The sequence below is a fragment of the Pseudophryne corroboree genome, chromosome 3 (assembly GCF_028390025.1).
Source record: "Pseudophryne corroboree isolate aPseCor3 chromosome 3, aPseCor3.hap2, whole genome shotgun sequence".
NCBI classification, from domain to species: Eukaryota; Metazoa; Chordata; class Amphibia; order Anura; family Myobatrachidae; genus Pseudophryne; species Pseudophryne corroboree.
Window position 1 is genome coordinate 380,237,459 of NC_086446.1, and position 27,800 is coordinate 380,265,258.

The window sequence follows — 27,800 nt, forward strand, 5'->3', positions numbered from 1 at the left end:
AATACCTTTGATATAATACCAGTTCTGGCGTGTGGTTTTATCTGACACTATAATGATGGAGCCCTCTGTAATGATACTGTTCAGGGGTCATGCCTGTTCCGATCGCTGCAATACATTACAAATCGCAAGCCCTGATCCATCGCTCAAATCTAACATGCTGGACAATCCGTTTTGCGAATTATGATCACTTTTTGATAGCAATCGTCAATCAGGGAATCCCATACATTTGTGATGGTTTGGGACAATCATCAAGAAATCGCTAAATTGCCCCAATCCAACGCTGATGAATGGGGGCATTAGGTCCTAAATTAAAAGCCTGCTGCAGTCTCTCTATTTGGGATAATGTACTCCATATTTTAATTTATATGGATAACATTAAGTCGATGAGGCTTTTTGGGCCATATAAAAGCTCTAGAACGAGTAGTGTTCCGGATCTCAGCCACTTTACCATTAATAACGAACAGGAAAACTAGTCCTTCTTAATGTAAGTGTTCTTCCATGACCTCTTTATATCTCACAACTTTAATCTGCTGGCTATAACAGAAACATGGCTCACACAATCAGACACAGCCTCCCCTGCAGCACTGTCACACGGTGGTTTCCTCTTCACACACACATACAGGCCTGGTAGTAGTAAAGGTGGTGGGGTTGGAATATTACTGTCCCAATTTTTCACATACACAGTTCTACCTCAGGTTCCATCACTCACATCATTTGAAGTTCACTCTATCAGGATTTTCACCCCCTTCTCTCTGCGTGTTGCAGCTATCTATTGCCCTCTTGGGCAACCCAAACAAAAATTTATAGAAGATTTTTCTGCCTGGCTTCCACACTTCTTATCCTCTGACATCTCCACCATCATTATGGGCTCTTTCAATATAGCTCTTGACAATCCACAATCTCCCCATGTCTGCAAATTCCTCTCTCTAACCTCCTCTCTTGGCCTCACCCAATGGTCTGACTCCTCTACTCACCAGGAGGGCTACTTCCTCTATCTTGTGTTCACCAGGCTCTGCTCAGTTTCTGAATTCATTAACACTCCTTTCCCTCTCTCTGATCACAACCTGATCACCTTCTCAATCTCTTCCATTACTCTAAACTTTATAACACTAAAAACAAGCAAGCCCCCTCTAACCCACAGAAATACTAACAATATAAATTTTCAACAACTTTCCACTTCTCTGCAACAACTTCTCTTACCAATTTCTACATTTACCACACCTGAGACTGCTGTACTCCACCTGCACTAGACTCTACAGCGTGTCCTTGATGAAGTGGCTCCAGCTACCCATCACACTCCATGTAGGCGTAGATGCCAACCGTGGCACTCTAAATCAACAAGACACCTACAAAAACTGTCATGCAATGTAGAACGTCAGTGGCGTAAATCTCAGAATCCAAGTGACTTTCTCACATATAAGACCACCTAACACTCCTATCGTCAGGCCCTGGACACTTCCAAACAAACATATTTCCAATCTCCCATCTCTTCTCATGCCACCAACCCCAAGAGACTTTTTAATACATTTAAATCACTTCTTTACCCTCCCTCACCTCCCGCACCAGCTACTATCCGTGCACAAGAACTTGCTTCCTACTGCAAGGAGAAAAAATTATAAAATTCGAGATGATATTGTATGCACTAACTCAGCCAGTGACCTGCTCAATTCCCTACCTGAAATTTCTGGCACTTTCTCTTCATTTGATCCCACAAGTGAACACTCTTTTCATCCTCCTACTCCACTACCTCTCCTCTTGATCCTATACCCTCACAAGTTAGTAAAACTTTGTCTCCTGTGCTTATCCCAACCTTAACTAAAATCTGTACTCTCTCTCTCTCTCTCTCTCTCTCTACTGGTATCTTTCCTTCTCTGTTTAAGCATGCAGTGATTACTCCCATTCTGAAAGAAACACAATTCTGACCCAAACACTCCCTCTAACTACCGTCCCATTTCTCAGCTCCCATGTCTCTCCAAGCTACTTGAGAGACTTGCCTACACTCGCCTTACACACTTTCTCAACTCCCACAACTTTTTGGTCCCCCTTCTGTCAGGCTTTCATGAACAACACTCCACAGAGACGGCACTGAACAAAGTAGTCAATGATCCGGTCACTGCTAGATCAAAAGGCCATTACACACTGCTTATTCTTCCAGATCTCTATGCTGCTTTTGACACTGTTGACCACTCTCTTCTCATACAAACACTACAATCCCTAGGTCTTCAGGACACAGTCCTTACTTGGTTCTCATACTACCTATCTAATCGCTCTTTCAGTGTTCACTTCTCTGATTCTACCTCTTCTTTTCTACCTTGGATGTCATCTCGCCACCTCAAACTCAATATTTCCAAAACAGAATGAATTATTTTCCCACCAGCCAAGAGTAGTTACCAACCTGATATCTCCATAACTGTTGACAATGCGACTATCCACCCTACCCCACAAGCTTGCTGCTGCCACAAGTGTCATCCTTGACTCTGAACTGTCTTTTGTGCCACACATTCAATGTCTCTAAATCATGTTACATGCACCTAAAAAACATATCCAAAATACGTCCTTATCTTATACAAGACACTGCAAGAAATCTAATCCATGCACTCATTATCTCCCGCATTGATTATTGTAATAGTTTCCTTACTGGTCTTCCCAAACATAGGCTCTCACCACTACAATCCATTTTAAATGCAGCTGTGAGGCTAAACTTCCCCGCTAGATGTTCTTCGTCTGCTGACCCGCTCTGTCAGTCCCTCCATCGGTTGCTGCTATTTTACTGTGTTAAATATAAAATACTTTTACATACAAGACTATTAACCAAACTGCACCATCATACATCTCTTCACTCATCTCAAAATATCTCCCTTCGGGACCTCTCCGCTCTGCACAAGATCTGCGTCTCTCATCCACATGCATTACTTGTTCCCACTCAAAATTACAGGACTTTATCCGGGCTTCTCCCACTCTGTGGCATGCCCTCCCATGCACAATAAGACTCACCTCTAGTCTCCAAACCGTTAAACGTTCCCTGAAAACTCACCTCTTCAGACAAGCCTATCAAATTCCAGACCCACCCACATAACCTTCAATGCTTCCCTATCTAATTACTTCCTCTCTGTACAGTCCACATAACCTCACATATTTTGTCTTCCAATATTGCTGAGTGATCATATCATACAACCCATTAAGCACCTAGCAATCTGGTGGACCATTATGCAATAGGTAGCATCTATCCTTGTGTATCAATGCCTATTTTCCTGTAGATTGTAAGCTTGCGAACAGGGCTTTCCTACCTCTATGTCTGTCTGTTTTTGCCCAGTTTTGTTCTAATTGTAAAGCGCAACGGAATTTGCTGCGCTATATAAGAAACTGCTAATAATAAGATTTTACTTACCGATAAATCTATTTCTCGTAGTCCGTAGTGGATGCTGGGGACTCCGTCAGGACCATGGGGATTAGCGGCTCCGCAGGAGACAGGGCACAAAAATAAAGCTTTAGGATCAGGTGGTGTGCACTGGCTCCTCCCCCTATGACCCTCCTCCAAGCCTCAGTTAGGATACTGTGCCCGGACGAGCGTACACAATAAGGAAGGATTTTGAATCCCGGGTAAGACTCATACCAGCCACACCAATCACACCGTACAACTTGTGATCTGAACCCAGTTAACAGTATGACAACGTAGGAGCCTCTGAACAGACGGCTCACAACAATAACAACCCGATTTTTTTGTAACAATAACTATGTACAAGTATTGCAGACAATCCGCACTTGGGATGGGCGCCCAGCATCCACTACGGACTACGAGAAATAGATTTATCGGTAAGTAAAATCTTATTTTCTCTAACGTCCTAGTGGATGCTGGGGACTCCGTCAGGACCATGGGGATTATACCAAAGCTCCCAAACGGGCGGGAGAGTGCGGATGACTCTGCAGCACCGAATGAGAGAACTCCAGGTCCTCTTTAGCCAGGGTATCAAATTTGTAGAATTTTACAAACGTGTTCTCCCCCGACCACGTAGCTGCTCGGCAGAGTTGTAATGCCGAGACCCCTCGGGCAGCCGCCCAGGATGAGCCCACCTTCCTTGTGGAATGGGCTTTGACAGATTTAGGCTGTGGCAGGCCTGCCACAGAATGTGCAAGTTGAATTGTGCTACAAATCCAACGAGCAATCGTCTGCTTAGAAGCAGGAGCACCCAGCTTGTTGGGTGCATACAGTATAAACAGCGAGTCAGATTTTCTGACTCCAGCCGTCCTTGAAATATATATTTTCAATGCCCTGACAACGTCCAGCAACTTGGAATCCTCCAAATCGCTAGTAGCCGCAGGCACCACAATAGGCTGGTTCAGGTGAAACGCTGACACCACCTTAGGCAGAAAATGAGGACGCGTCCGCAGTTCTGCCCTGTCCGAATGGAAAATCAGATATGGGCTTTTATACGATAAAGCCGCCAATTCTGACACTCTCCTGGCTGAAGCCAGAGCCAGTAGCATGGTTACTTTCCATGTAAGATATTTCAAATCCGCCGATTTGAGTGGCTCAAACCAATGGGATTTGAGAAAATCCAAAACTACATTAAGGTCCCACGGAGCCACTGGGGGCACAACCGGGGGCTGTATATGTAGTACTCCTTTTACAAAAGTCTGGACTTCAGGAACTGAAGCCAATTCTTTCTGGAAGAAAATCGACAGGGCCGAAATTTGAACCTTAATGGACCCCAACTTGAGGCCCATAGACAATCCTGTTTGCAGGAAATGTAGGAATCGACCCAATTGAAATTCCTCCGTGGGGGCCTTCCTGGTCTCACACCACGCAACATATTTTCTCCAAATGCGGTGATAATGTTGTGCAGTCACCTCCTTCCTGGCTTTAACCAGTGTAGGAATGACCTCTTCTGGAATGCCTTTTTCCCTTAGAATTCGGCGTTCAACCGCCACGCCGTCAAACGCAGCCGCGGTAAGTCTTGGAATAGACACGGTCCCTGCTGAATCAGGTCCCGTCTTAGAGGTAGAGGCCACGGATTTTCCGTGAGCATCTCCTGAAGTTCCGGGTACCAAGTTCTTCTTGGCCAATCCGGAGCAACGAGTATCGTTCTTACTCCCCTTTGCCGTATAATTCTCAGTACTTTGGGTATGAGAGGCAGAGGAGGAAACACATACACTGACTGGAACACCCACGGTGTTACCAGAGCATCCACAGCTATTGCCTGAGGGTCTCTTGACCTGGCGCAATACCTGTCCAGTTTTTTGTTGAGGCGAGACGCCATCATATCCACCTTTGGTTTTTCCCAACGGTTTACAATCATGTGGAAGACTTCTGGATGAAGTCCCCACTCTCCCGGGTGTAGATCGTGTCTGCTGAGGAAGTCTGCTTCCCAGTTGTCCACTCCCGGAATGAACACTGCTGACAGTGCTATCACATGATCTTCCGCCCAGCGAAGAATCCTTGCAGCTTCTGCCATTGCTCTCCTGCTTCTTGTGCCGCCCTGTCTGTTTACGTGGGCGACTGCCGTGATGTTGTCTGACTGGATCAACACCGGCTGACCCCGAAGCAAGGGTTTTGCCAGGCTTAGAGCATTGTAAATCGCTCTTAGCTCCAGTATATTTATGTGAAGAGACATCTCCAGGCTTGACCATACTCCCTGGAAGTTTCTTCCCTGTGTGACCGCTCCCCAGCCTCTCGGACTGGCATCCGTGGTCACCAGGACCCAGTCCTGTATGCCGAATCTGCGGCCTTCTAACAGATGAGCACTCTGCAACCACCACAGAAGAGACACCCTTGTCCGTGGCGATAAGGTTATCCGCTGATGCATCTGCAGATGCGATCCGGACCATTTGTCCAGCAGATCCCACTGAAAAGTTCGTGCGTGGAATCTGCCGAATGGGATTGCTTCGTAAGAAGCCACCATCTTTCCCAGGACTCTTGTGCATTGATGCACAGACACTTTTCCTGGTTTTAGGAGGTTCCTGACAAGTTCGGATAACTCCTTGGCTTTCTCCTCCGGAAGAAACACCTTTTTCTGAACCGTGTCCAGAATCATTCCCAGGAACAGCAGACGTGTTGTCGGGGTCAACTGAGATTTTGGGAAATTCAGAATCCACCCGTGTTGTTGCAGCACTACTTGGGTTAGTGCTACTCCGTCCTCCAGCTGTTCTCTGGACCTTGCCCTTATCAGGAGATCGTCCAAGTAAGGGATAATTAATACGCCTCTTCTTCGCAGAAGAATCATCATTTCGGCCATTACCTTGGTAAAGACCCGAGGTGCCGTGGACAATCCAAACGGCAGCGTCTGAAACTGATAATGACAGTTTTGCACCACGAACCTGAGGTACCCTTGATGTGAAGGGCAAATTGGGACATGCAGGTAAGCATCTTTTATGTCCAGGGACACCATAAAGTCCCCTTCTTCCAGATTCGCTATCACTGCTCTGAGTGATTCCATCTTGAACTTGAATTTTTGTATGTACAGGTTCAAAGATTTCAGATTTAGAATAGGTCTTACCGAGCCGTCCCGCTTCGGTACCACAAATAGCGTGGAGTAATACCCCTTTCCCTGTTGTAGGAGGGGTACCTTGACTATCACCTGCTGAGAAAACAGCTTGTGAATGGCTTCCAATACCGTCGCCCTGTCTGAGGGAGACGTTGGCAAAGCAGACTTTAGGAACCGGCGAGGGGGAGACTTCTCGAATTCCAACCTGTAACCCTGAGATACTACCTGCAGGATCCAGGGGTCCACCTGTGAGCAAGCCCACTGCGCGCTGAAATTCTTGAGTCGACCCCCCACCGCTCCTGAGTCCGCTTGTAAAGCCCCAGCGTCATGCTGAGGGCTTTGCAGAACCCGCGGAGGGCTTCTGTTCCTGGGAAGGGGCTGCTTGCTGCCCTCTCTTACCCTTTCCTCTGCCTCGGGGCAGATATGACTGTCCTTTTGCCCGCTTGTTCTTATAGGACCGAAAGGACTGCGGCTGAAAAGACGGTGTCTTTTTCTGTTGGGAGGGGGTCTGAGGTAAAAAGGTGGATTTCCCGGCAGTTGCCGTGGCCACCAAATCCGATAGACCGACGCCAAATAATTCCTCCCCTTTATACGGCAATACTTCCATATGCCGTTTGGAATCCGCATCACCTGACCACTGTCGTGTCCATAAACTTCTTCTGGCAGATATGGACATCGCACTTACTCTCGATGCCAGAGTGCAAATATCCCTCTGAGCATCTCGCATATAAAGAAAAGCATCCTTTAATTGCTCTAAAGTCTGTAAAATACTGTCCCTATCCAGGGTATCAATATTTTCAGTCAGGGAATCCGACCAGACCACTCCAGCACTGCACATCCAGGCTGAGGCGATGGCTGGTCGCAGTATAACACCAGTATGTGTGTATATACTTTTTAGAGTAGTTTCCAGCCTCCTATCAGCTGGATCCTTGAGGGCGGCCGTATCAGGAGACGGTAACGCCACTTGTTTTGATAAGCGTGTGAGCGCCTTATCCACCTTAGGGGGTGTTTCCCAGCGCGCCCTAACCTCTGGTGGGAAAGGGTATAATGCCAATAACTTTTTAGAAATTAGCCCTTTTCTATCTGGGTTAACCCACGCTTCATCACATACATCATTCAATTCCTCTGATTCAGGAAAAACTACAGGTAGTTTTTTCACCCCCCACATAATACCCCTTTTTGTGGTACTTGTAGTATCAGAGATATGCAAAGTCTCCTTCATTGCCGTGATCATATAACGTGTGGCCCTACTGGAAAATACGTTTGTTTCTTCACCGTCGACACTAGATTCAGTGTCCATGTCTGGGTCTGTATCGACCGACTGAGGTAAAGGGCGTTTTACAGCCCCTGACGGTGTCTGAGACGCCTGGGCAGGTACCAACTGGTTTGACGGCCGTCTCATGTCGTCAACTGATTTTTGTAATGTGCTGACATTATCACGTAATTCCATAAACAAAGCCATCCATTCCGGTGTCGACTCCCTAGGGGGTGACATCACCATTACCGGCAATTGCTCTGCCTCCACACCAACATCGTCCTCATACATGTCGACACACACGTACCGACACACAGCAGACACACAGGAAATGCTCTATTGAAGACAGGACCCCACTAGCCCTTTGGGGAGACAGAGGGAGAGTTTGCCAGCACACACCCAAGCGCTATAATATATATGGGAACAACCCTATATAAGTGTTGTATCCTTATAGCAGCTTAAATATATTAATATCGCCAAAAAAAGTGCCCCCCCTCTCTGTTTTACCCTGTTTCTGTAGTGCAGTGCAGGGGAGAGTCCTGGGAGCCTTCCTCACAGCGGAGCTGAGCAGGAAAATGGCGCTGTGTGCTGAGGAGAATAAGCCCCGCCCCCTATTTCGGCGGGCTCTTCTCCGGAATCTGTGAGATCTGGCAGGGGTTAAATACATCCATATAGCCTCAAAGGGCTATATGTGATGTATTTTTAGCCATAAAAAGGTATTATATATTGCTGCCCAGGGCGCCCCCCCAACGCCCTGCACCCTCCGTGACCGCTGTGTGAAGTGTGCTGACAACAATGGCGCACAGCTGCAGTGCTGTGCGCTACCTCAGGAAGACTGAAAAGTCTTCTGCCGCCTGCTTCTGGACCTCTTCCATCTTCGGCATCTGCAAGGGGGGTCGGCGGCGCGGCTCCGGGACGAACCCCAGGGTGAGACCTGTGTTCCGACTCCCTCTGGAGCTAATGGTGTCCAGTAGCCTAAGAAGCCAATCCATCCTGCACGCAGGTGAGTTCACTTCTCTCCCCTAAGTCCCTCGATGCAGTGAGCCTGTTGCCAGCAGGACTCACTGAAAATAAAAAACCTAAAAACTTTTTCTAAGCAGCTCTTTAGGAGAGCCACCTAGATTGCACCCTGCTCGGACGGGCACAAAAACCTAACTGAGGCTTGGAGGAGGGTCATAGGGGGAGGAGCCAGTGCACACCACCTGATCCTAAAGCTTTATTTTTGTGCCCTGTCTCCTGCGGAGCCGCTAATCCCCATGGTCCTGACGGAGTCCCCAGCATCCACTAGGACGTTAGAGAAAAATAAATACATTTAGAGGGTCTGATTCAGGTCCAGTCACAAACTAAAGAAGAACGCAATGTACTTATGTTTGGTACATGCGCATGCGCCGGACCAGTTGATTGACAGTCTGCAGATGCAGCAGTGGATCCTATAGATTGTTAGCTTGCAAGCAGGGCCCTCCTACCTCTATGTCTGTCTGGTTTTGCCCGATTTGTTCTATTACTGTTCTAATTGTAAAGCGCAACGGAATATTCTGCGCTATATAAGAAACTGTTAATAAATAAATAAATCACACATGCATGCAGGAGGTCAGTGGCATAACGTTGTCCCAGTCGCCCGCAGGCAAGATAAATACTGGTGTGCACAAATAGATATATTGCTGGATAGAGAGACAGGGAGAAAGAGAAGGGGGGGGGGGGGGGAGATAGCGAGGAAGAGTGAGCAGGGAGGAAGAGAGAGATGCAAGAGAGAAAGAGGATGTCGGAGAGAGAGAAAGAAAGAATGTCAGGGAGAGAGTGGGGGTCAGGGAAAGTGAGGGAATGAGTGACAGAGGAGAGAGCAAGAGAGTGTCAGGGATAGAGAAAGAGGGGTGAGAGAGAGAGGAGCGAGAGAGACAGGGTGTCAGGGAAAGTGAGGGATTGAGAGAAAAATAGAGGGAGAGAGTGTCAGGGATAGAGAGAGAAAGGGGGTGAGAGGGGGTGTCAGGAAGAGAGAGAGACACCATACCGGGGGCCCAGGACTATTCTCACTCGTGGATGTCCATGACACTTATAGAACGGGAATAGAACGTGTGGCAAGCACTGTGAGCCACCGAGCCCGCAAGGGGGTTCGTTGCGCTCGCCCCCATGCTGGCATTCTGGTGGCTGGGATCCTGGCTTCAGTATGCAGACCACAGGAAACCCAACTGCCGGTCACCCGATCCCAACCCAAGGTAAGTGAGGGAATGAGAGAGAGAGAGAGGGAGAGAGCAAGAGAGGGTCAGGGATAGAGAAAGCGAGAGGTGTGAGAGAGAGGGTGTCAGGGAAAGTGATGATTGAGAGAAAGATGGGGAGAGCGAAAGAGTGTCAGGATAGAGCGAGAGAGATGGGGTGTCAGGAAGAGAGATACAGGGAGAGAGGAGCGAGAAAAAAAGTGGGTGTCAGGGTGAGGGAATGAGAGAAAGAGAATGGGGAGAGTGAGAGAGTGTCAGGGACAGAATAAGGGGGGGTGTTAGGAAGTGAGAAACAGAAAGGAGCGAGAGAGAAAGACAGTTTCAGGGACAATGAGGGAATGAGAGTGGTAAGAGCAAGAGAGTGTCAGGGATAGATGGAGAGGAGAGAGAGAGAGAGAGAGAGAGAGAGGGTGTCAGGGACAAAGGGAGGGAATGAGAGAGGAGAGAGGGCCAGGGATAGAGAGAGAGGGGGATGTCAGGAAGAGAGAGGAGTGAGAGAGAGTGAAGGAATGATAAAAAGAGGGGAGCGCAAAAGAGTATCAAGGATAGTGAGGGGGGAGTGGTCAGGAAGAGAGAGAGAGGGATCCGGAGGCAAATCTCTTTCGCAACCCCCCAAAACCAACAGGAGCCAGGTCCTACAGCAGACAGCACCAACTGCGGCAGTGAGAGGTGACTGTGGGGAATTGCCAGCGACAGACTTCAGCAACCAGGTCACAGCCATACCAGAGTCACGCGCTGGGAGAGGGGACAGAAGGTTATGCACCGGGAAGAAGCTTAAATGCTGGAGACAGAGGCTGCCCAGCTCTGGGTAGTTTTGGTGATGGTGGGTGTACACAGTGATGGCAGTAAGAGGAGCAGTACATACTACACTGCAGTTGATTTCCAGTTCCCGGTAGTTTGTTTGGCTCCCTGCCGGCAAATACGGGCTGGCAAGGGTCACAGGGCAGCACATGTAACCATGTAGAGGTTACTCCTTCATGGCAAGAGCCCTGCGGTAGCCGACTCCTTTGTCTCCGGCAGTTCCGCCTCTGCAGGAGGTGTTTACTTATAACAGGTGCCTCCTGTTGCATTACCATATGAAAGCCCCCTACTGCTTTCAAGGACGCAGCAGCAATACTTCCTACAATCACATCTAAACACACCCAGTGTGTATTCAGTATATATAACCCATACTCTGTATCACAATGAATTCTATCCAAATAATATTGAACAACATATATGCTGCAACTGCATCCTTGTAACAAAAACATCTATAAACATTTGTATATAAATAATGTACATTATAAATGACAAATAGTGTCACATTAATCATTATTATATCATTAAAGAAAAAACTACTAATTTATATTTCAATAGCAAGTAACATCTCATTTATAATTCATTCATTTTGCTGCTCTCCCCAAAAAATAGCATCTACTGCATAAGACAGCTAACTGCCTAAGGTTGCCTCATTATGGATACACCCCCGCATATATTCATGATGTATGACATAGAAAAGCTTGATGGTGTCACCTTGAAGAGAGCGTAGGCGTAGATGTCATTCATATCAATGTTTATCATCCTCAGCATTTGCTTCACTTCCTGAAAATTCATCTTTTCGTCCCCATCTCTGTCTGCTTGATGCAAATAATCCCGGATCCAAATGCAGAGCAGTCAAGGAAGATAATGTAGAGAAGACCCAAGAAAACATAGGAAATGGCCAAGCCAGCCCTATATACATAACACACTTATCTATATGTCAGGCTTTGTACTTCTGCTCTTTGGCCCTAATTCAGGTTGGATCGCAATAAGCGATCCAACCGCAATTTCTGAGAAAATAATGCGCCTGCATTTTCCGAGGGATGGGGGGGGGGGGGGAGAGGCGGTCGTGCCTCTCTATGGGTTTTTCCCCCCCTATAGATTACATTGGTTTAAGAAAAGAAGACTTGGGGGAGATGTACTAAGCCGTGAAAAGAATGGAGAAGTGAGCCAGTGGAGAAGTTGCCCGTGGCAACCAATCAGCATTGATGTAACATTTATATTTTGCATACTATAAAATTATACAGAGCAGCTGATTGGTTGCCATGGGCAACTTCTCCACTGACTCACTTCTCCACTCTTTTCACTGCTTAGTACATCTCCCCCTTATCCTTTTACCCACTATTTTACAGAAACTATTACCGACCAAAGACACAATAGTATAGAGATCAGCAAAATAATAAATCTATTAGAAAGGGTGACACGTTTTTAAAAAAAAAAAGTTATTTTAGCATTTAAAGGTGACCAACACTTTTAGTGTACTGTAGATGTATGTTGTTTTGCTTTCATGTGAATGGCTGTAGTTGCATCACTGCCATCCATTTGTTAAACAATAAGTGCCTCTGCAGCCATTGTTCGACATAACTGCAGCTAGTAAAGTCACACCTCTGCAGCTCTCCAGAGTCCTGTGGTGATTTGCACACAGGGGGTAATTCCAAGTTGATCGCAGCAGGATTTTTGTTAGCAATTGGGCAAAACCATGTGCACTGCAGGGGAGGCAGATATAACATGTGCAGAGAGAGTTAGATTTGGGTGGGGTGTGTTCAATCTGCAATCTAATTTGCAGTGTAAAAATAAAGCAGCCAGTATTTACCCTGCACAGAAATAAAATAACCCACCCAAATTTAACTCTCTCTGCACGTTATATCTGCCTCCCCTGCAGTGCACATGGTTTTGCCCAATTGCTATCAAAAATCCTGCTGCGATCAACTTGGAATTACTCCCACAGATGGCTTCACAGGCACCACGAGGGTTAGTCTATTTTCAAAACCTATTGTTTCTGCAAAAATGATTAAGTGCTAGCAGCTACCTCTAATTACATCTAAACTCATCGATCAATTCATCCTTCCGTGTGTTTGTATCAGGATATTGAACCAACTTCTCCCTTTGGCTCATTGCCACAGCTCTTTCCATGAGTTTCCGCAGCCCCTGCACCCAGCTACGAGCTTCTTGATCATTAGATGCAGCCAGGTCCAGGTTTCTTCTTCTTCCCATAAAGGAAATACTAAAACAGCAGCTCTCTGGAAAGCGAAGGCCATTTCTCCGAAGCCCTTCTGATTGTCTCCCTTCACGGACAGACTCAATGTGCAGAATAGAGACTAGAATAAAAGACAGCAAGAATTGGGGATGGAGAAACAGGACTTTAAATTCAAGCAAAATAAGAACAGAATGACTTAGTTAATTAACATTAAATAAAATTAAAACTATATAAATAAGATTGAGTAATACATATTTCTGACCATAGTTTCTGAATACTAAAGTGCGTACATCACCTGCTATATATATCTCAGACAACAAAACGTACCACATTGTTAGATATGCAGGGTAGTGGTACATGCCACCTCTCAGTGTGCCTACAGGTACTCACAGATCTGCTTGGAACGTGCCTTTTTTGATCGGCTTTCATACCAGATGGTCATCCCATCAGATTCAAGTCGGTAACGTCTTTGCTGCCGCCATCCTGGTTTAATCTTCCAGAGCTGCGTGCCATGTAGCATGGTGTTCACATCTTCATCATCTGAGAGAGCTATAGAAAAACATAAGACACCACATAAATTTAAGGAGTTTCATTATTACTTAAATAGAAAGCTAATGAAAGAGCAAGGCAGATACAAGTAATTTGTGGAAAAGACACTACACTAACACATTGTAGATTTTAAGTAGCACAATTATTATTCTCCTGTAATTTGAAATCACCATTTTACATCATAGACATTAAACGATTAATAGATGCAAAAAGGAGATACATGTAAAAGATTTAAAAAAAATAAAGAAAAAAAAAGATGTTATCTTGGGACAACCCCTCATCTTTATATATTTAATAATAATAATAATAATAATAATAATAATAATTTTATTTATATAGCGCTTTTTCTCCAATAGGACTCAAGGCGCTTAACAGATACATAGCATAATATAGTACAGAAAATAATGAAGAACATTTTCATAAAATACAGAAGCATGAAGATACTAAAAGGGACATTATGGAAATGCTTGAGTAAACAGGAAAGTCTTGAGTCTACTTTTGAAGGATTCTATAGTTGGGGCCTCTTGCACTGTGCGGGGAAGTGAGTTCCATAGAGTCAGAGCCGCAGGACTAAAAGCTCGACCCCCAGATGAATTACGGGAGATTCTAGGTACTGCTAAAAGTCCTTCATCTACAGATCGCAGTAATCGAGTGGGGCAGTATGGGGTCAGAAGCTGTTTCAGGTACCTTGGGTCCTGGTCATGTAATGCTTTGAAACTCAGTAAGCAAATCTTGAAGATGATTCGCCATCTTACAGGCAGCCAGTGAAGGGAATAGAGGATGGGTGTTATGTGGCTAGAATGGGGCTGGTCGGTTAACAGCCTGGCAGCTGTGTTTTGCACCAGCTGTAAGCGGTGCAATTCTTTTGCTGGGAGACCAAGGTAGAGGGCATTACAGTAGTCTAATCGAGATGATACAAATGCATGTATGACTTTTGGCAGATCATCTGAGGGAATTAAGTGCTTGATTCTGGCTATGTTCCTCAGGTGAAAGAATGAGGATTTGATTGTGGCTGATATCTGATGTTTAAGTGTCAAGCCACCATCCAGGACAATGCCAAGATTCCGCACACGATCACTGGTCTGTAATTCTGAATCCCCGAGTGTAAGTCCAGTTGGTTGGCTATGCTGCAGTCTTGTCCTTTGATGTTGCGGTTGTATCATAAGGAACTCTGTTTCATCCGGGTTCAGTCGCAGCCAACTGGCGCTCATCCACTCCTGTAGCTCAGCTAGAAAGCCATTTAGGGTTGCTATTGGGTTATCAGTGCCCGGAGCAAAGGACAAGTACAGTTGTGTATCATCTGCATAGCAGTGGTAGACCAGGCCATGGCGCCTGATTGTTTCGCCCAATGGGAGCATGTATACTGCAAAAAGCATGGGGGGGTTCATCATGTAACAATGTACGAGGGTCGCTCCTGGGACAGTGCCAATTCTTTGAAGGCGACCAGATCTTTTATCCATCCTGTTTCAATCATTCAGAACAGAATCATTATTTGGTATGTTGCTGCCTTAAGACAGTTTGGCTCTCAGCCAGTGCTAAAAGTAGGGTGGTACAGAGTACCACTAATAAATATGGTGGTGGTACTCACTACCACCAGCCCACCACTGGGGCATAATTTATAAGGGGTACTTTTGTGTGTGGGGCATAAAATGGTGTCAGTGGCATAACTGTGTGTGGCATAATATGTAATAGGCATTACGGTGTGTGGTATAATATGTAAGGCATTACGGTGTGTGGCATAATGTATAATGGACATTACGGTGTGTGGCATAATGTGTAATGGGCATTACAGTGTGCGGCATAACGTGTAATGGGCATTATGGTGTGTGGCATAATGTGTAATGGGTGTTACAGTGTCTGGCATAATGTGTAAGGGACATTACGATGTGTGGCATAATGTATAAGGGGCATTACTGTGTGTGGATTAATATGGCCATGCTCCTAATGTCAGGTAGCCACTCCCCTAGTTTTGTGTGACCACACGACCCTAATTACACACAACCACGCCCATTTTTACTATCAGTATCACTAAAGGTGGGTACACACTAATAGATATATCTGCAGATCAATTGATCTGCAGATATATCTATGGACGGATCGAGCAGTGTGTTCAGCATACACACTGCTCGATCCGTCGGGGACTGACGTCATGAACTGGGCGGGTGTGTACACACGCCCGCCCAGTTCAGCTGTCAATCACCGCCGGCCGCCGCAGCATGTGTACGGGCGGTCGGCCGACCGCCCCGCACACACACAGCAACGCGCCAATATATCGGTAGATATATTGGCCGTCGGCTGTGCTGCGCGGCCAACGCGATATGTCTGTGAACGACGGAGTTCACAGACGTATCGGCCGTACACACTGGCCGACGGTCCCGCGATATATCGGCCGTTCAAAAGAACGGCCGATATATCGACCAGTGTGTACGGGCCTTAAGAAAAAATTTCTACTTGCACCCCTGGTTTCAGCTGCAAGTTATGTTGGGGTCACAGGTGGGGGATCTCCACCTATTTGCTACAGGATGGGAGCGGGACATAAAGAGTAGCAATTGCCCAATAATGTTCAGTCTCTCTATGGACATGGGCATATAAAGCTGGGAGAATAATATTTATAATATGACAGAAGTAAGGATGGCTTTTATGTTCAGGATAAAATTGTGGTGATAACTGACTGGTTTAGAAGTTTAAAGGGTGAATGAGCAGGATATAAACATTCTCACTTCCAACCCCCTTCCTTATTGAATCATAGTTGTGTGTCGTGTGCAATGGAACGGGTTTGTATATTTGGCCAGTCATTTAACGCAAACCACATAGCAAATCCATCACAAACTGTTTACAGAATGAGAACACAAACTAAAGTCGGAGACACCTGGGAAACCACAGAGTAGCCTAGGGAAAGTAAAGGAAAGATAATATAAGCAAGCTAATGAGGAGTATGGGATGGTCAAGAAGGAGAAAGAATGGAATGTACGATGACTGATTTGTTTAAAAAAAAAAAAAACACTGGAAAAATAAAAGGAAAACCTGGGGTGAGTAAGTGGGAGGAAGAAAGCGATAAGTAGAACATGTGACACAGTATTCTCTGTAGTAGTCTGCTGTTTTATAGCAATACCATACTACACAGTCGAGTCACAGTATTATGACCACCAACCAAATTTGAGATTGGCAGTGTGTAGCCCATGAAGTACGTCACGTGTCATGCGCTGGCTTGGTGGGTATATAAGGTGTGTGATAGGCCGTCTGCACACAAATCACTCGTTGCTGTCATGGGTAAAAGTGCCGCTTTATCAGAGTTGCAAAAAGGGATGACTATCCACTTTCTGGCCAAGGGTGGCAGTATGTGAACTGTTCGTGTGCTGCTGTGGTGAAGGTGGCACCATTGCGTTTAACCGACGTGGAAACTGCAGAGCACCACGTACCATTGATGTGAGAGGTGAACGTCGGCTACGAAGGTGCATTAGGGCCGACCAACGTGCTACAGTTGAGCAGTTCACCGTCAAAATGAACCTGGGGGCTACCAACAGTTCATCCCGTCCAGCTGCTGTTCCGTGCTGCACATGGCGGTTACTCTGGCTATTATCTGCTGGTCATAATACTGTGACTCCCCCGTGTATATATGGTATTGGACAACTGTGCCTACATCACTGTTGCAATTATTATTATTATCTGGCATATTTGTGAGTGCCGCTTGCAGATCACAATAGATGACATCTACCGAACTGTCCATACAGTCATCTTACAAACAACCAAACTGTACCCACTGACCCTGGAAGTGATCCAGCTGCTCAACTTGAGAGGCCAAATTGCTGGATCTCAACCAATTTGACAAAAACAGGACCAAACAGGTAAGCATGTCTGCATTCTCCCAGTCGTAGTTCATACATTTACAATCAATCCCTCTTTTTTTTAGTTCGATATAGAGGAGAAAGCTGCAAGAGTGTTCAGACTAAAATCTACCTTCCACAGAGATGCAAGGTTGATTCATATCTAATTATAACATACTGTCAAGCATGCCCTCCAACATGACCCATTCCTTTAGGTACCAAATGCTGTTACTGGACTTTCTTACCAGTGGCAGTTACAGAGGTGGGGCTGCAGCACAATCCAAAATTCAAGTAGGGGAGCCACACCAACTGCCACCCCAAACACTGCCAAGCATCTCCAGCCAGGACTCAATGGCTTGAATTTTGGACTGTGCTACAGTCCTGCCTCTGTAACTGCCACTGGCAAGAAAGTCCAGGAACGGAGCATTTTGTATCTAATGGAACGGGTCATGTTGGTGGGTATACTGTCAAGTAAGACATGTATGTTTAATTTGAGCAAGAAGGTTTTAACAAACACTATCATCCTCAGATATAAGACATGCTTCCCTATACCGATCCTTACCTACTTTTGAAAAAGCATTTCAGGGAGATGGGAAAGTAACACCTATCAGTGCGGACGTGTTAGTGATGAGCGGATTCGGTTTTACTCGGTTTTACTCGGTTCTCAAAACCGAATCTTATTGGCTATCCAAAACACGTGACATCAGTGAGCCAATAAGATTCGGTTTTGAGAACCGAGTAAAACCGAGTAAAACCGAATCCGCTCATCACTAGGACGTGTACTGCTACATCTTAGAGGCAGGTCATAAAAATGACTTACATCCAAATATAAATGAGCCCCAAAGTTAATAAGATCTACTTGTTGAAGAAAATACACTGATATTTTTCAGGATTTGTTTGTGTATTGTGTTTTACAAGAGGTCCCATAGACTGTAAGTGGCCATGAGAAACCTTATTTAAAATGCATGTAGCCATAGGGATCATTGTGCCTTATAACCAATGCAGGGAAATGGCACTGATGTTCCCATTTGAATGTATGTATCTGTGATTTATCCCCCCCCCCCCTCCCCCCAAAGTATGTAACAGCTGCATAATGGGGTTAAGGTGCAATCAGGGAGCTTGCTGGACTATTCAGGGAGAATGCAGAATGAGGGAGCGTAGGCAAGTATGCCTATGCCCAGGGAAGATGGAGATTACTATAGAAATGAGTTACTTGTTATACCATTGCTCTTGCCATCTAGATTATCCCTATGCGGGAGATATAACTATATTTTGAAGCGATATACTACTCATATTTAGTGTGACTGAAAATTGCACCGTGCAGTATAAAACTCACTTGACAACACACTGTGATTTTATGTGAATCTATGGGTTTAGGAAAATCTAATAGTAATTCAGGCACTGGAAAAGAAAGGCATGATGAATTCCTATGTGACTGACAATAGTAATGCAGATGAGGATTCCCTAAATACATTTATTTCACTGTGGACAAATATCAAATCATTTCACTAAAAACTTTCAGACATAGCCAACTGAATCAGGGCCCTAATTTGGATAACTGGTCTGTCTATCTAGAAGTACCAACATTTGCGTAATCTAAAACTCAAGCTATTGTTCATGTTAATGTATTATACTAAAATATTGTACTTGTTGTCATACTTCCCAATAATCTTTTACATTATAAAGAGTCAGAGCAGATTCTAAGAGACTGACGCACTGTCCAGACAATCAGGACTTGCCATAATAAGGGACTTTTAGGTGCAGAGTCCCACTTTCTGCCTGTGTAACTCTAATAATAAGTAATAGCCACATGAACTAAATTTGTCCCTCAGACCATTCATCTGTTTCTTTGCTAATGCAGTGTCCATATAAAGGGTTAAAAGGTGTTGTCCGCTGTGTTTAGATGCTCAATGAATCCTGGAAAGAATTTACAAGAGAAGATGACTCTTTTTACAACAGTTGAATCCATTAAACATTGACTGACTAATAAGAGAGCAACGTCTTGGAGTGGAATGCCTAATAAAACATTCTCAAGTACTTTGTTTTTGTTTATAACATGTCTTAATGGGGCAGGAAGCAAGGTTATCCTAAAAGGAAAAGTTCACTGCAATTATTATACTTTTTGTACTGTTGGGCGGTCATGGTACATGATAGCCACTCCGCCTTTGCATGTAATATAAGTGCCATTTTAAATTTTAAGGTCAACCCCACCAAGAAATTGCTGCTGCTTCTTCTAATAAAAATCCTTGGGAGTCCATTTTAGGACCAATTGATCCACTTTGATTTAATATATATTTTCATCCATTTGTCCACTGCCGCAATAACCCAGGTTATTGCCGGGGCAACCCGGGTCGTGGCTTTTCGTACTTGGCCGTAGGTCGAACTCTGGAAGGACCCAGGTAGCCTAGGTCATGCTAAAAGCCTATGCAGAACTGACTCACCGGTCTGGAGATGATGTCATCTCCGAGTGCCGGCAGAGGGAAGACCCACCGCCAACCCAGGTCCAGCGTGCGGTGTAAACGTGGGTTCAAGCAGCTGGAATCATGGCTTGAAACCATATTCAATTACCCAGGCCAGACCTGGGTAATTTTGGTGGAGAAGAAGTATTAGTAACTTTTGCATTGCTAAGACATTAAATAATTGTAGAAATTAAATTAAAATCTCTGGCTTTAAACTGGGTATTTGGGAAGATAGGGTAGCATTATATGCTGATGACATTCTGTTGTTTGTGGATCGCTATGCTGAGTCTATGCCTATGATTTTGGAAATTATTAATGAGTTCGGGCAATACTCTGGGCTCCTCATCAACTGGGAAAAATCCTCTATTATCCCACTTCGGGGCGAGATTCCTGCCTTCCCATTAATTACTCTCCCATTACGGTGGGTGGACTCCTTCAAATACCTGGGCATTTGGGTGTCTAATGATCCTCAGAAATTCTCCTCCCTTAATATTATACCACAAATAACGTACCTTCGTAGTAGGGTGAAGTCCTGGGGGAAGCTACCTTTGACGGTCACAGGGAGAGCTAATATAAAAATGGTCTTCCAGCCCAAACTTCTATATATTTTACAGCAGTCTCATGTTTATATTCCCCAGAAGATCTTCAAACAAATAGATGGTTTGCTTTCCTCTTTGATATGGGCTAGTAAGCGGGTACGTCTGAGGCTGGACACTCACCAGGACGCGGGAGTTGGGGGGATTGGCTCTCCCCAACTTCCGTTTTTATTACTGTTGCCTTATAGGTAATTGTCTGCACTTAGTATAATATTAGGGCAATGGATATTGTCTGAATCAAAATATAATTCATTATAAATAGGCGATGTTACCATAGTGGACAGTATACTGGATATATATAGTAAGGAATAGATATGAAATAAGTTTGAATGTATGAGGTAATGTTTAGCTGATTTAAGAGATTAGGTTTGTGTATGTGTTTATATAGATATACTGTATATTTGTGTTTTACAGCAAGATGGTAAAAAATAGTGTAGGGAACAGGTTTATTCTGCTCTAGTCATAAATAAGGCCAGAGAGGTTACAGTAAGATCAAGAGTCATTGTAGAGAAAAGGTATTAGGCCATAAATGATAATAGGTATGTGACAGAGCTCTGTTGGTCATTGGAATTCACAGGTGTGCTTACAGTAGATCAGAATCTACTGGTTTGTCTATTGTCCAGTGAAGGTTAAAAGCTAGGGAGTATAAATTAACTACTATGAAAAGAGATCACATCCATTGATAAAACATTGTGTAACCGACCCCAGGAAAACTTGTCAATACAACAGAACTTTGGATGAAAAGACATTCCAGATTTTACAATACTATACTTGCTTAAGGCAGTGTGGACACCACACTTTTATGACACCATGCCTCCGTGAACAGGACACGACAGCCCAGTTCAATGTTTGTTTTATTACACCTTGGAATCTGACAAACCTATAATTACCTATTCCATTGGAAACTATGAGAATATGATAGTTTGAATTGGTAAAATATGAGATAAAAGGACCAGACTTGTAGTTAGGAGTTAGAAGGAAGAGGGAGAGGGAGAAGAAGAAGGAGAAGGAAGGAAGTCAGTCAGGAGGAGAAGTCATGGAGAACATGCAGAAGGAATGATTCTTGGGATGGCAATCTTTAACTTGCAAGTATACATTTTATGTTAGCAATTGAAACTGTTTGTGAAACTTATGTCATGTTGTTTTATGTTATGTAACGAAGGAAGCATATATAATTATAATTAGTATATATATCACTACTGTGTATATCTTATTCTGTACGATTTGATCTGCCTGTAAATAAAGAATCATATAAAAAGAGCGGTAATATTCAAGCTTGAACTCTCTTTAAGGAATCTTAACTTAATAACTTCATAAGTCATATGTATAAGGACTGCATATATGTATCAGCCAATTAGTTTGTAAGCCTGACATAATATATTTGCAGATATATATGATAAATGCATATTAATTGAAATATATCCATATATTAAATACCATATATGATATATTAAATATTAATATTCATAAATATGATTCCATAAAGCAATATTGGCGACCACGAATTGGACTTGTTATTACTGAATCTGATTATCTGATTTATAATATTTATGAGGAGTAGCAAATGCTATAAGCTGGCTACCAAATCTGCAGAATCACGGTGGGGATGTATCTATGAAAATTTATTACCATTGTGTAATGTCAATTTTGTATTCTGTATAACCTAGGATAAATGTGTTAGTGCAATATACGTTATTTTAACTAACATAATATCTATTAGGAAGCAGCACCAAAGGCTATAAGCCTGCTGGCAAAATACAAGATCACAGTGGAATAGGTTACAAATGAGAATAAAGAATTTAAAGGCCTAGAATAGAAAATGTGCACAGTGGAAAAGAGTATTTCCAAATAAATGTATAAATGTACCAGGTATTAGAGTTTAACCTTAAGACACCGGTCAATCTTAAGGAGAGGATACCTTCAGTACTAAAAACAAAGAATATATAAATTTAGCATTGAAATGTTAAAAATGCAAAAGTTTTCTGTAGCATTTAGAAAAATGCGCAGAACTGCGGCTCTAGAAGCCAAACAGAAATGTAAAGAAGAATCAGGTTCACGTCTTCGTAAGGCGTGCCTGACCATTAATGCAAAAATGCATTCGTTATTTAAGTCCCTTAAACAGAAAAATAAACAGAAAAAGTTTGGGGCAGAAGCGAAAAGCCTGACAGTTTGTAATCAAATTGTCAAGATCTCTGATGAAGAGATAACATCCAGCAAGCAAGCTGAGATAGAAACACCAAACAGGAATAGTGTTGAGGTATGTGAAACTCTGTACACAGAGTCTACAGGAGTCAGAAATGACTTAATCAGTCAAGATCCTAAAATTAAGGAAAGTTACATGTTGCAGGACTGCATCAATGTGCAGCGCATGGAGTCTGCTATGGTCACACAGACCACCAGCAGAACAGCCTCTTTGGTAAATGAAGAAAGTAGCAATGTGCCGGATGTGTCTATCATCAGACAGCACATTAATGTAAAGGAGGTAGCAGCAATAGGAGATGTCCCCTATACTGTTTCTAGTAAGGGGGAAGATTATTGTAACTCAGATTATGAGTATTCTGCTGAATACACTCTCAGAGTTCCCAATGTAAATGAAGAATTTGTTATGCCCTTAGGCAAAGGTGAATTGTCAGCAGATTTAAACACTGATAGCTGCAGTACAGTGCACACAGGGGTGAAGAAGTTCCCCATGGTGAAAACTCCCATGGCAACCAGAGTTGCAAACCTTGAAATGTATTCACCTGGAAACATGTTTAAAGGGGAAATCCATAAAATTAATTCAGGAATGTATGTTTACAAACAAGGTTCCCAAACTTTTGTAACCCCCACACAACACTCAGAAACATCTAGTGATGGTGCAAATGTTTGCATGCTCTCAGAGAGACCACATGCAGAGTGTCATTCTGCAAACCACACACCAATTAACAATGACAAAAAGGATCACCAGGATGAAAATGTTTTTATGCCCTGGTGCCATAACCATTTTATTACAGGTGTGGAAAGACAGAAAGCCCTGGGACCTGCAATACATATTTGGCAAAGTCTAACAAGTTTCTCTCCCCACAAAAGTAGGTTTTTTCAGAAGCTCCAAGATTCTTCCAGACTAAGGAGCCATGCCAAGCAGCAAACGCTATGGTTGAAGACAGTCTGGGCCCAGGCTACGTCACAAGGGAGTATGGTCACAAGTGAATACGGTAGTATCATTCCTTTACTTGTTAGATCCAATGTAGCCATTGTTTGCTTTGATGTTCAAACAGCCACAGTTTCCAAATTAAACCAGCATCATATCTGCAGCGACAATTGTGCTGTCATTGACACACAATGTGACAGGAAAGATTGGCACAGGCCAGAAACAATTGTTTGTTTGTTTGTTCTTCAATCTTTAAAGACACATTTGTAAATTCTGTACCTGATAACATGCAGCAGATAGGACAGAATGCATAGCAAGCTATGTTAAATCACTGTATAAATATCTGTGATATTCATTGTATGTATTTTTGTTTGATTCATAGTAATCCTGGCAACCTGTATACAGAATGGTGCAAGACTCCAAAAAGACTCCAATTTACAAGGGAAAAGGTCTTCATTAACCCTTTCATCGCTGCTATCCAGCAAAATCTACATAGCATCCCTAAAGACTGATATATGGACAAATCCTCAAGGAGTTTTCCAGTTTCACAAGATAGGGGAAGGTTTTCATTAACCCTTTCATCACAAGTAATCATTACTTGTCTTTCAAACTACATGTACACCCCCACAACAGTGTACAGCACATCTCATCACTGTGATTATACAGAACTGTCTCATCCCTTCATATACCTTAATCAAATATATGTAAACATTTGTCTGATGTATATATATATATATATATATATATATATTATGTAATTGTATTATATACCTTGTAAATATTTTATGTTTTTTTAATATTACACAGTAGATACTACCTATGCTTCCTTCGTAAAAGCTTCAAAAGTAATTAAATATCTAATACAGGATGGTATACCACGTTATAACAAATTGGGCCGAGATTATTAAGTGGGATGAATAATTCTCTTAATAAAGACTGTCACAAGTCTAAGATAATTATTTGTAGCATAACAGGGTCACTGTATATGCACATGGCTGCATATAAAATAATATTGGATGGAATTAGATATATTTAAAGCCATTCCTAAATGATATTTAATATCTGTTTGAAGCAAAATTATATTCATTTATTGTATTGATAGGATGTTACTATATACACATCAAAAGCATTTTAAATAATTATTAGTCAAAATATAGGTAGGATAGAAAACGCCTTTATATGGGTTAAACTGGTATAAGTTTATGTAAGATTGAGATGTATAAATAGGTACAAGGTAGAATAAGGAGATTTAAGACTGCATGGTAATTTATTCAGTGAGGAAATACAGAACAGAGTAGGTGTACTACTCACAGCCATTTGTGGTACTATTGCCCGAAGACAATTAAGACCTACTATTAACAAGCAAGGAAAGAAAGAAAGAAAGAAAAAAAAAAAGACTGTTTCATATATGCCTGTTCTATTCAAAATCACAACCTGTTTGTGCAAAAGCAATATGGACACTGGTCACAACTGCGGCATTGGATAAACGCAAAGGAAACAGAACTGCTAAAGACTGTATAAAGACTATTACTATTACTGAGGGTCGTCACAAGTACTGAATGTTCAAGACACAGCACTCGACGTACACAGCCCTCTGCCTCAAACAGCGAAATGGCAAGCAAAGGAGCAGCTGCTACGAAGAATTCTACTTCTAGTAATGGTGCAAATGTTGCAAACGCAAGGCCATAATGCAAACGCAAGGCATCTCCAATTGCAAGCAAACCACGCAGATGACAGTCTTATCCCAGTAAATTGCTACATACAAGAACAGCAAAAATGTCCAAACGTACTGATCCAGATACAGAAAAAAGGTCTACAATTGGGCTATGGTATTCCAAATGTCTGTAGAAATTAGTTTTCCTCATGAATACTGAATAAAAACCTCAGTTTTGTCTGCTTTAGTTAAAAGTAGAATAAGGTTAGGTAAGCTAAGAATTTTTAGAGATTTTTAAAATCATAATGGTTATTATTATTACACTTATGGTATATATTATGGTTACAACGAAAGTTATGTTTGAAGGAATATTTTGAAATGTATTTGGAAGCAATTACGCTAGTTTAATGTGTGGCCAATCAAAAGAATTTCTCATGGCCACAAGGGGGCGACTGTTGCCTTATAGGTAATTGTCTGCACTTAGTATAATATTAGGGCAATGGATATTGTCTGAATCAAAATATAATTCATTATAAATAGGCGATGTTACCATAGTGGACAGTATACTGGATATATATAGTAAGGAATAGATATGAAATAAGTTTGAATGTATGAGGTAATGTTTAGCTGATTTAAGAGATTAGGTTTGTGTATGTGTTTATATAGATATACTGTATATTTGTGTTTTACAGCAAGATGGTAAAAAATAGTGTAGGGAACAGGTTTATTCTGCTCTAGTCATAAATAAGGCCAGAGAGGTTACAGTAAGATCAAGAGTCATTGTAGAGAAAAGGTATTAGGCCATAAATGATAATAGGTATGTGACAGAGCTCTGTTGGTCATTGGAATTCACAGGTGTGCTTACAGTAGATCAGAATCTACTGGTTTGTCTATTGTCCAGTGAAGGTTAAAAGCTAGGGAGTATAAATTAACTACTATGAAAAGAGATCACATCCATTGATAAAACATTGTGTAACCGACCCCAGGAAAACTTGTCAATACAACAGAACTTTGGATGAAAAGACATTCCAGATTTTACAATACTATACTTGCTTAAGGCAGTGTGGACACCACACTTTTATGACACCATGCCTCCGTGAACAGGACACGACAGCCCAGTTCAATGTTTGTTTTATTACACCTTGGAATCTGACAAACCTATAATTACCTATTCCATTGGAAACTATGAGAATATGATAGTTTGAATTGGTAAAATATGAGATAAAAGGACCAGACTTGTAGTTAGGAGTTAGAAGGAAGAGGGAGAGGGAGAAGAAGAAGGAGAAGGAAGGAAGTCAGTCAGGAGGAGAAGTCATGGAGAACATGCAGAAGGAATGATTCTTGGGATGGCAATCTTTAACTTGCAAGTATACATTTTATGTTAGCAATTGAAACTGTTTGTGAAACTTATGTCATGTTGTTTTATGTTATGTAACGAAGGAAGCATATATAATTATAATTAGTATATATATCACTACTGTGTATATCTTATTCTGTACGATTTGATCTGCCTGTAAATAAAGAATCATATAAAAAGAGCGGTAATATTCAAGCTTGAACTCTCTTTAAGGAATCTTAACTTAATAACTTCATAAGTCATATGTATAAGGACTGCATATATGTATCAGCCAATTAGTTTGTAAGCCTGACATAATATATTTGCAGATATATATGATAAATGCATATTAATTGAAATATATCCATATATTAAATACCATATATGATATATTAAATATTAATATTCATAAATATGATTCCATAAAGCAATATTACTATGCGGCGAAACTGACGCATATCTGGGAATGGGTTAACGATCTTAATGCCTCGGCTTTGCATTCACAGATGCTGCTTCATGATTACCCTGGTGGCTCCCGACTACAGCTACTCCTCTGCGGTAGCGTCAAAATGACTACACTGCCGCTTATAAAACAATCCATTTTGATTTGGAAACTGGTGCACTCTGTGATGCAAGGTCACGGTATCGATCCTGATACCCCACTAGATAATACTTATGGTCTGCCGGAACTGTGTCAGCTTCAAGTCTGGGAGGTCTGGGGGAAATGGGGCGTGTACTCTTTGGGCTATTTGTATATTGATGGGACGCTTAAATCATTTCAGCAACTTCAAAAAGAGTATACTGTCCACTCAGGGTTTTTCTTTCGGTTCCTTTAACTGCGACATGCTTTGACTGCCCAATTTCCCGATGGCCCTCCAATCCTCGCTGACTCCCCGGCCAAATCAATGTTGCAGATGCTGGAATCAGGGCATTTAGTTTCTAGGATATATGGTCGTATACTCCAGATGCACCATGCGGACCCTCTAGCCTCTCTTCGGATTAAGTGGGAGTCGGATGTCGGTCTGTTGTCGGACGATATATGGAAGAATGCTTTGGGGTCCCATCGGATCTCAACGTCTTCCGTTAGATACCAGCAAATACAATTATATATACTGCACTGGGTGTATATGACCCCAGTGAGGCTGGCGCATATTGGGGGATCTCATAGCTCGAAATGCCCTAAATGTGGAAGCCCAGGAGCTGATTTTTGGCATCTGCTTTGGTTATGCCCTACGATGTCGTTGTTCTGGAAAGAAGTTATACGTGTCATAATTGATACAGGTATTCCCTCTTCCGTATTTACGCCT

General features: G+C 42.9%; 1 protein-coding gene across 1 annotated transcript in view; it reads right to left on the reverse strand.

The window, feature by feature from the left end:
* PLCD3 (phospholipase C delta 3) overlaps positions 1–27,800 on the reverse strand; it is a 137,911-nt gene that overhangs the window by 50,492 nt on the left and 59,619 nt on the right. The window contains exons 2-4 of the mRNA XM_063959984.1: positions 13,336–13,494; positions 12,838–13,066; positions 11,463–11,592 (exon numbers count right to left, since the gene is read on the reverse strand). Coding sequence (XP_063816054.1) covers positions 11,463–11,592; positions 12,838–13,066; positions 13,336–13,494 — 518 coding nt within the window. The remainder of the gene's footprint in view (positions 1–11,462; positions 11,593–12,837; positions 13,067–13,335; positions 13,495–27,800) is intronic.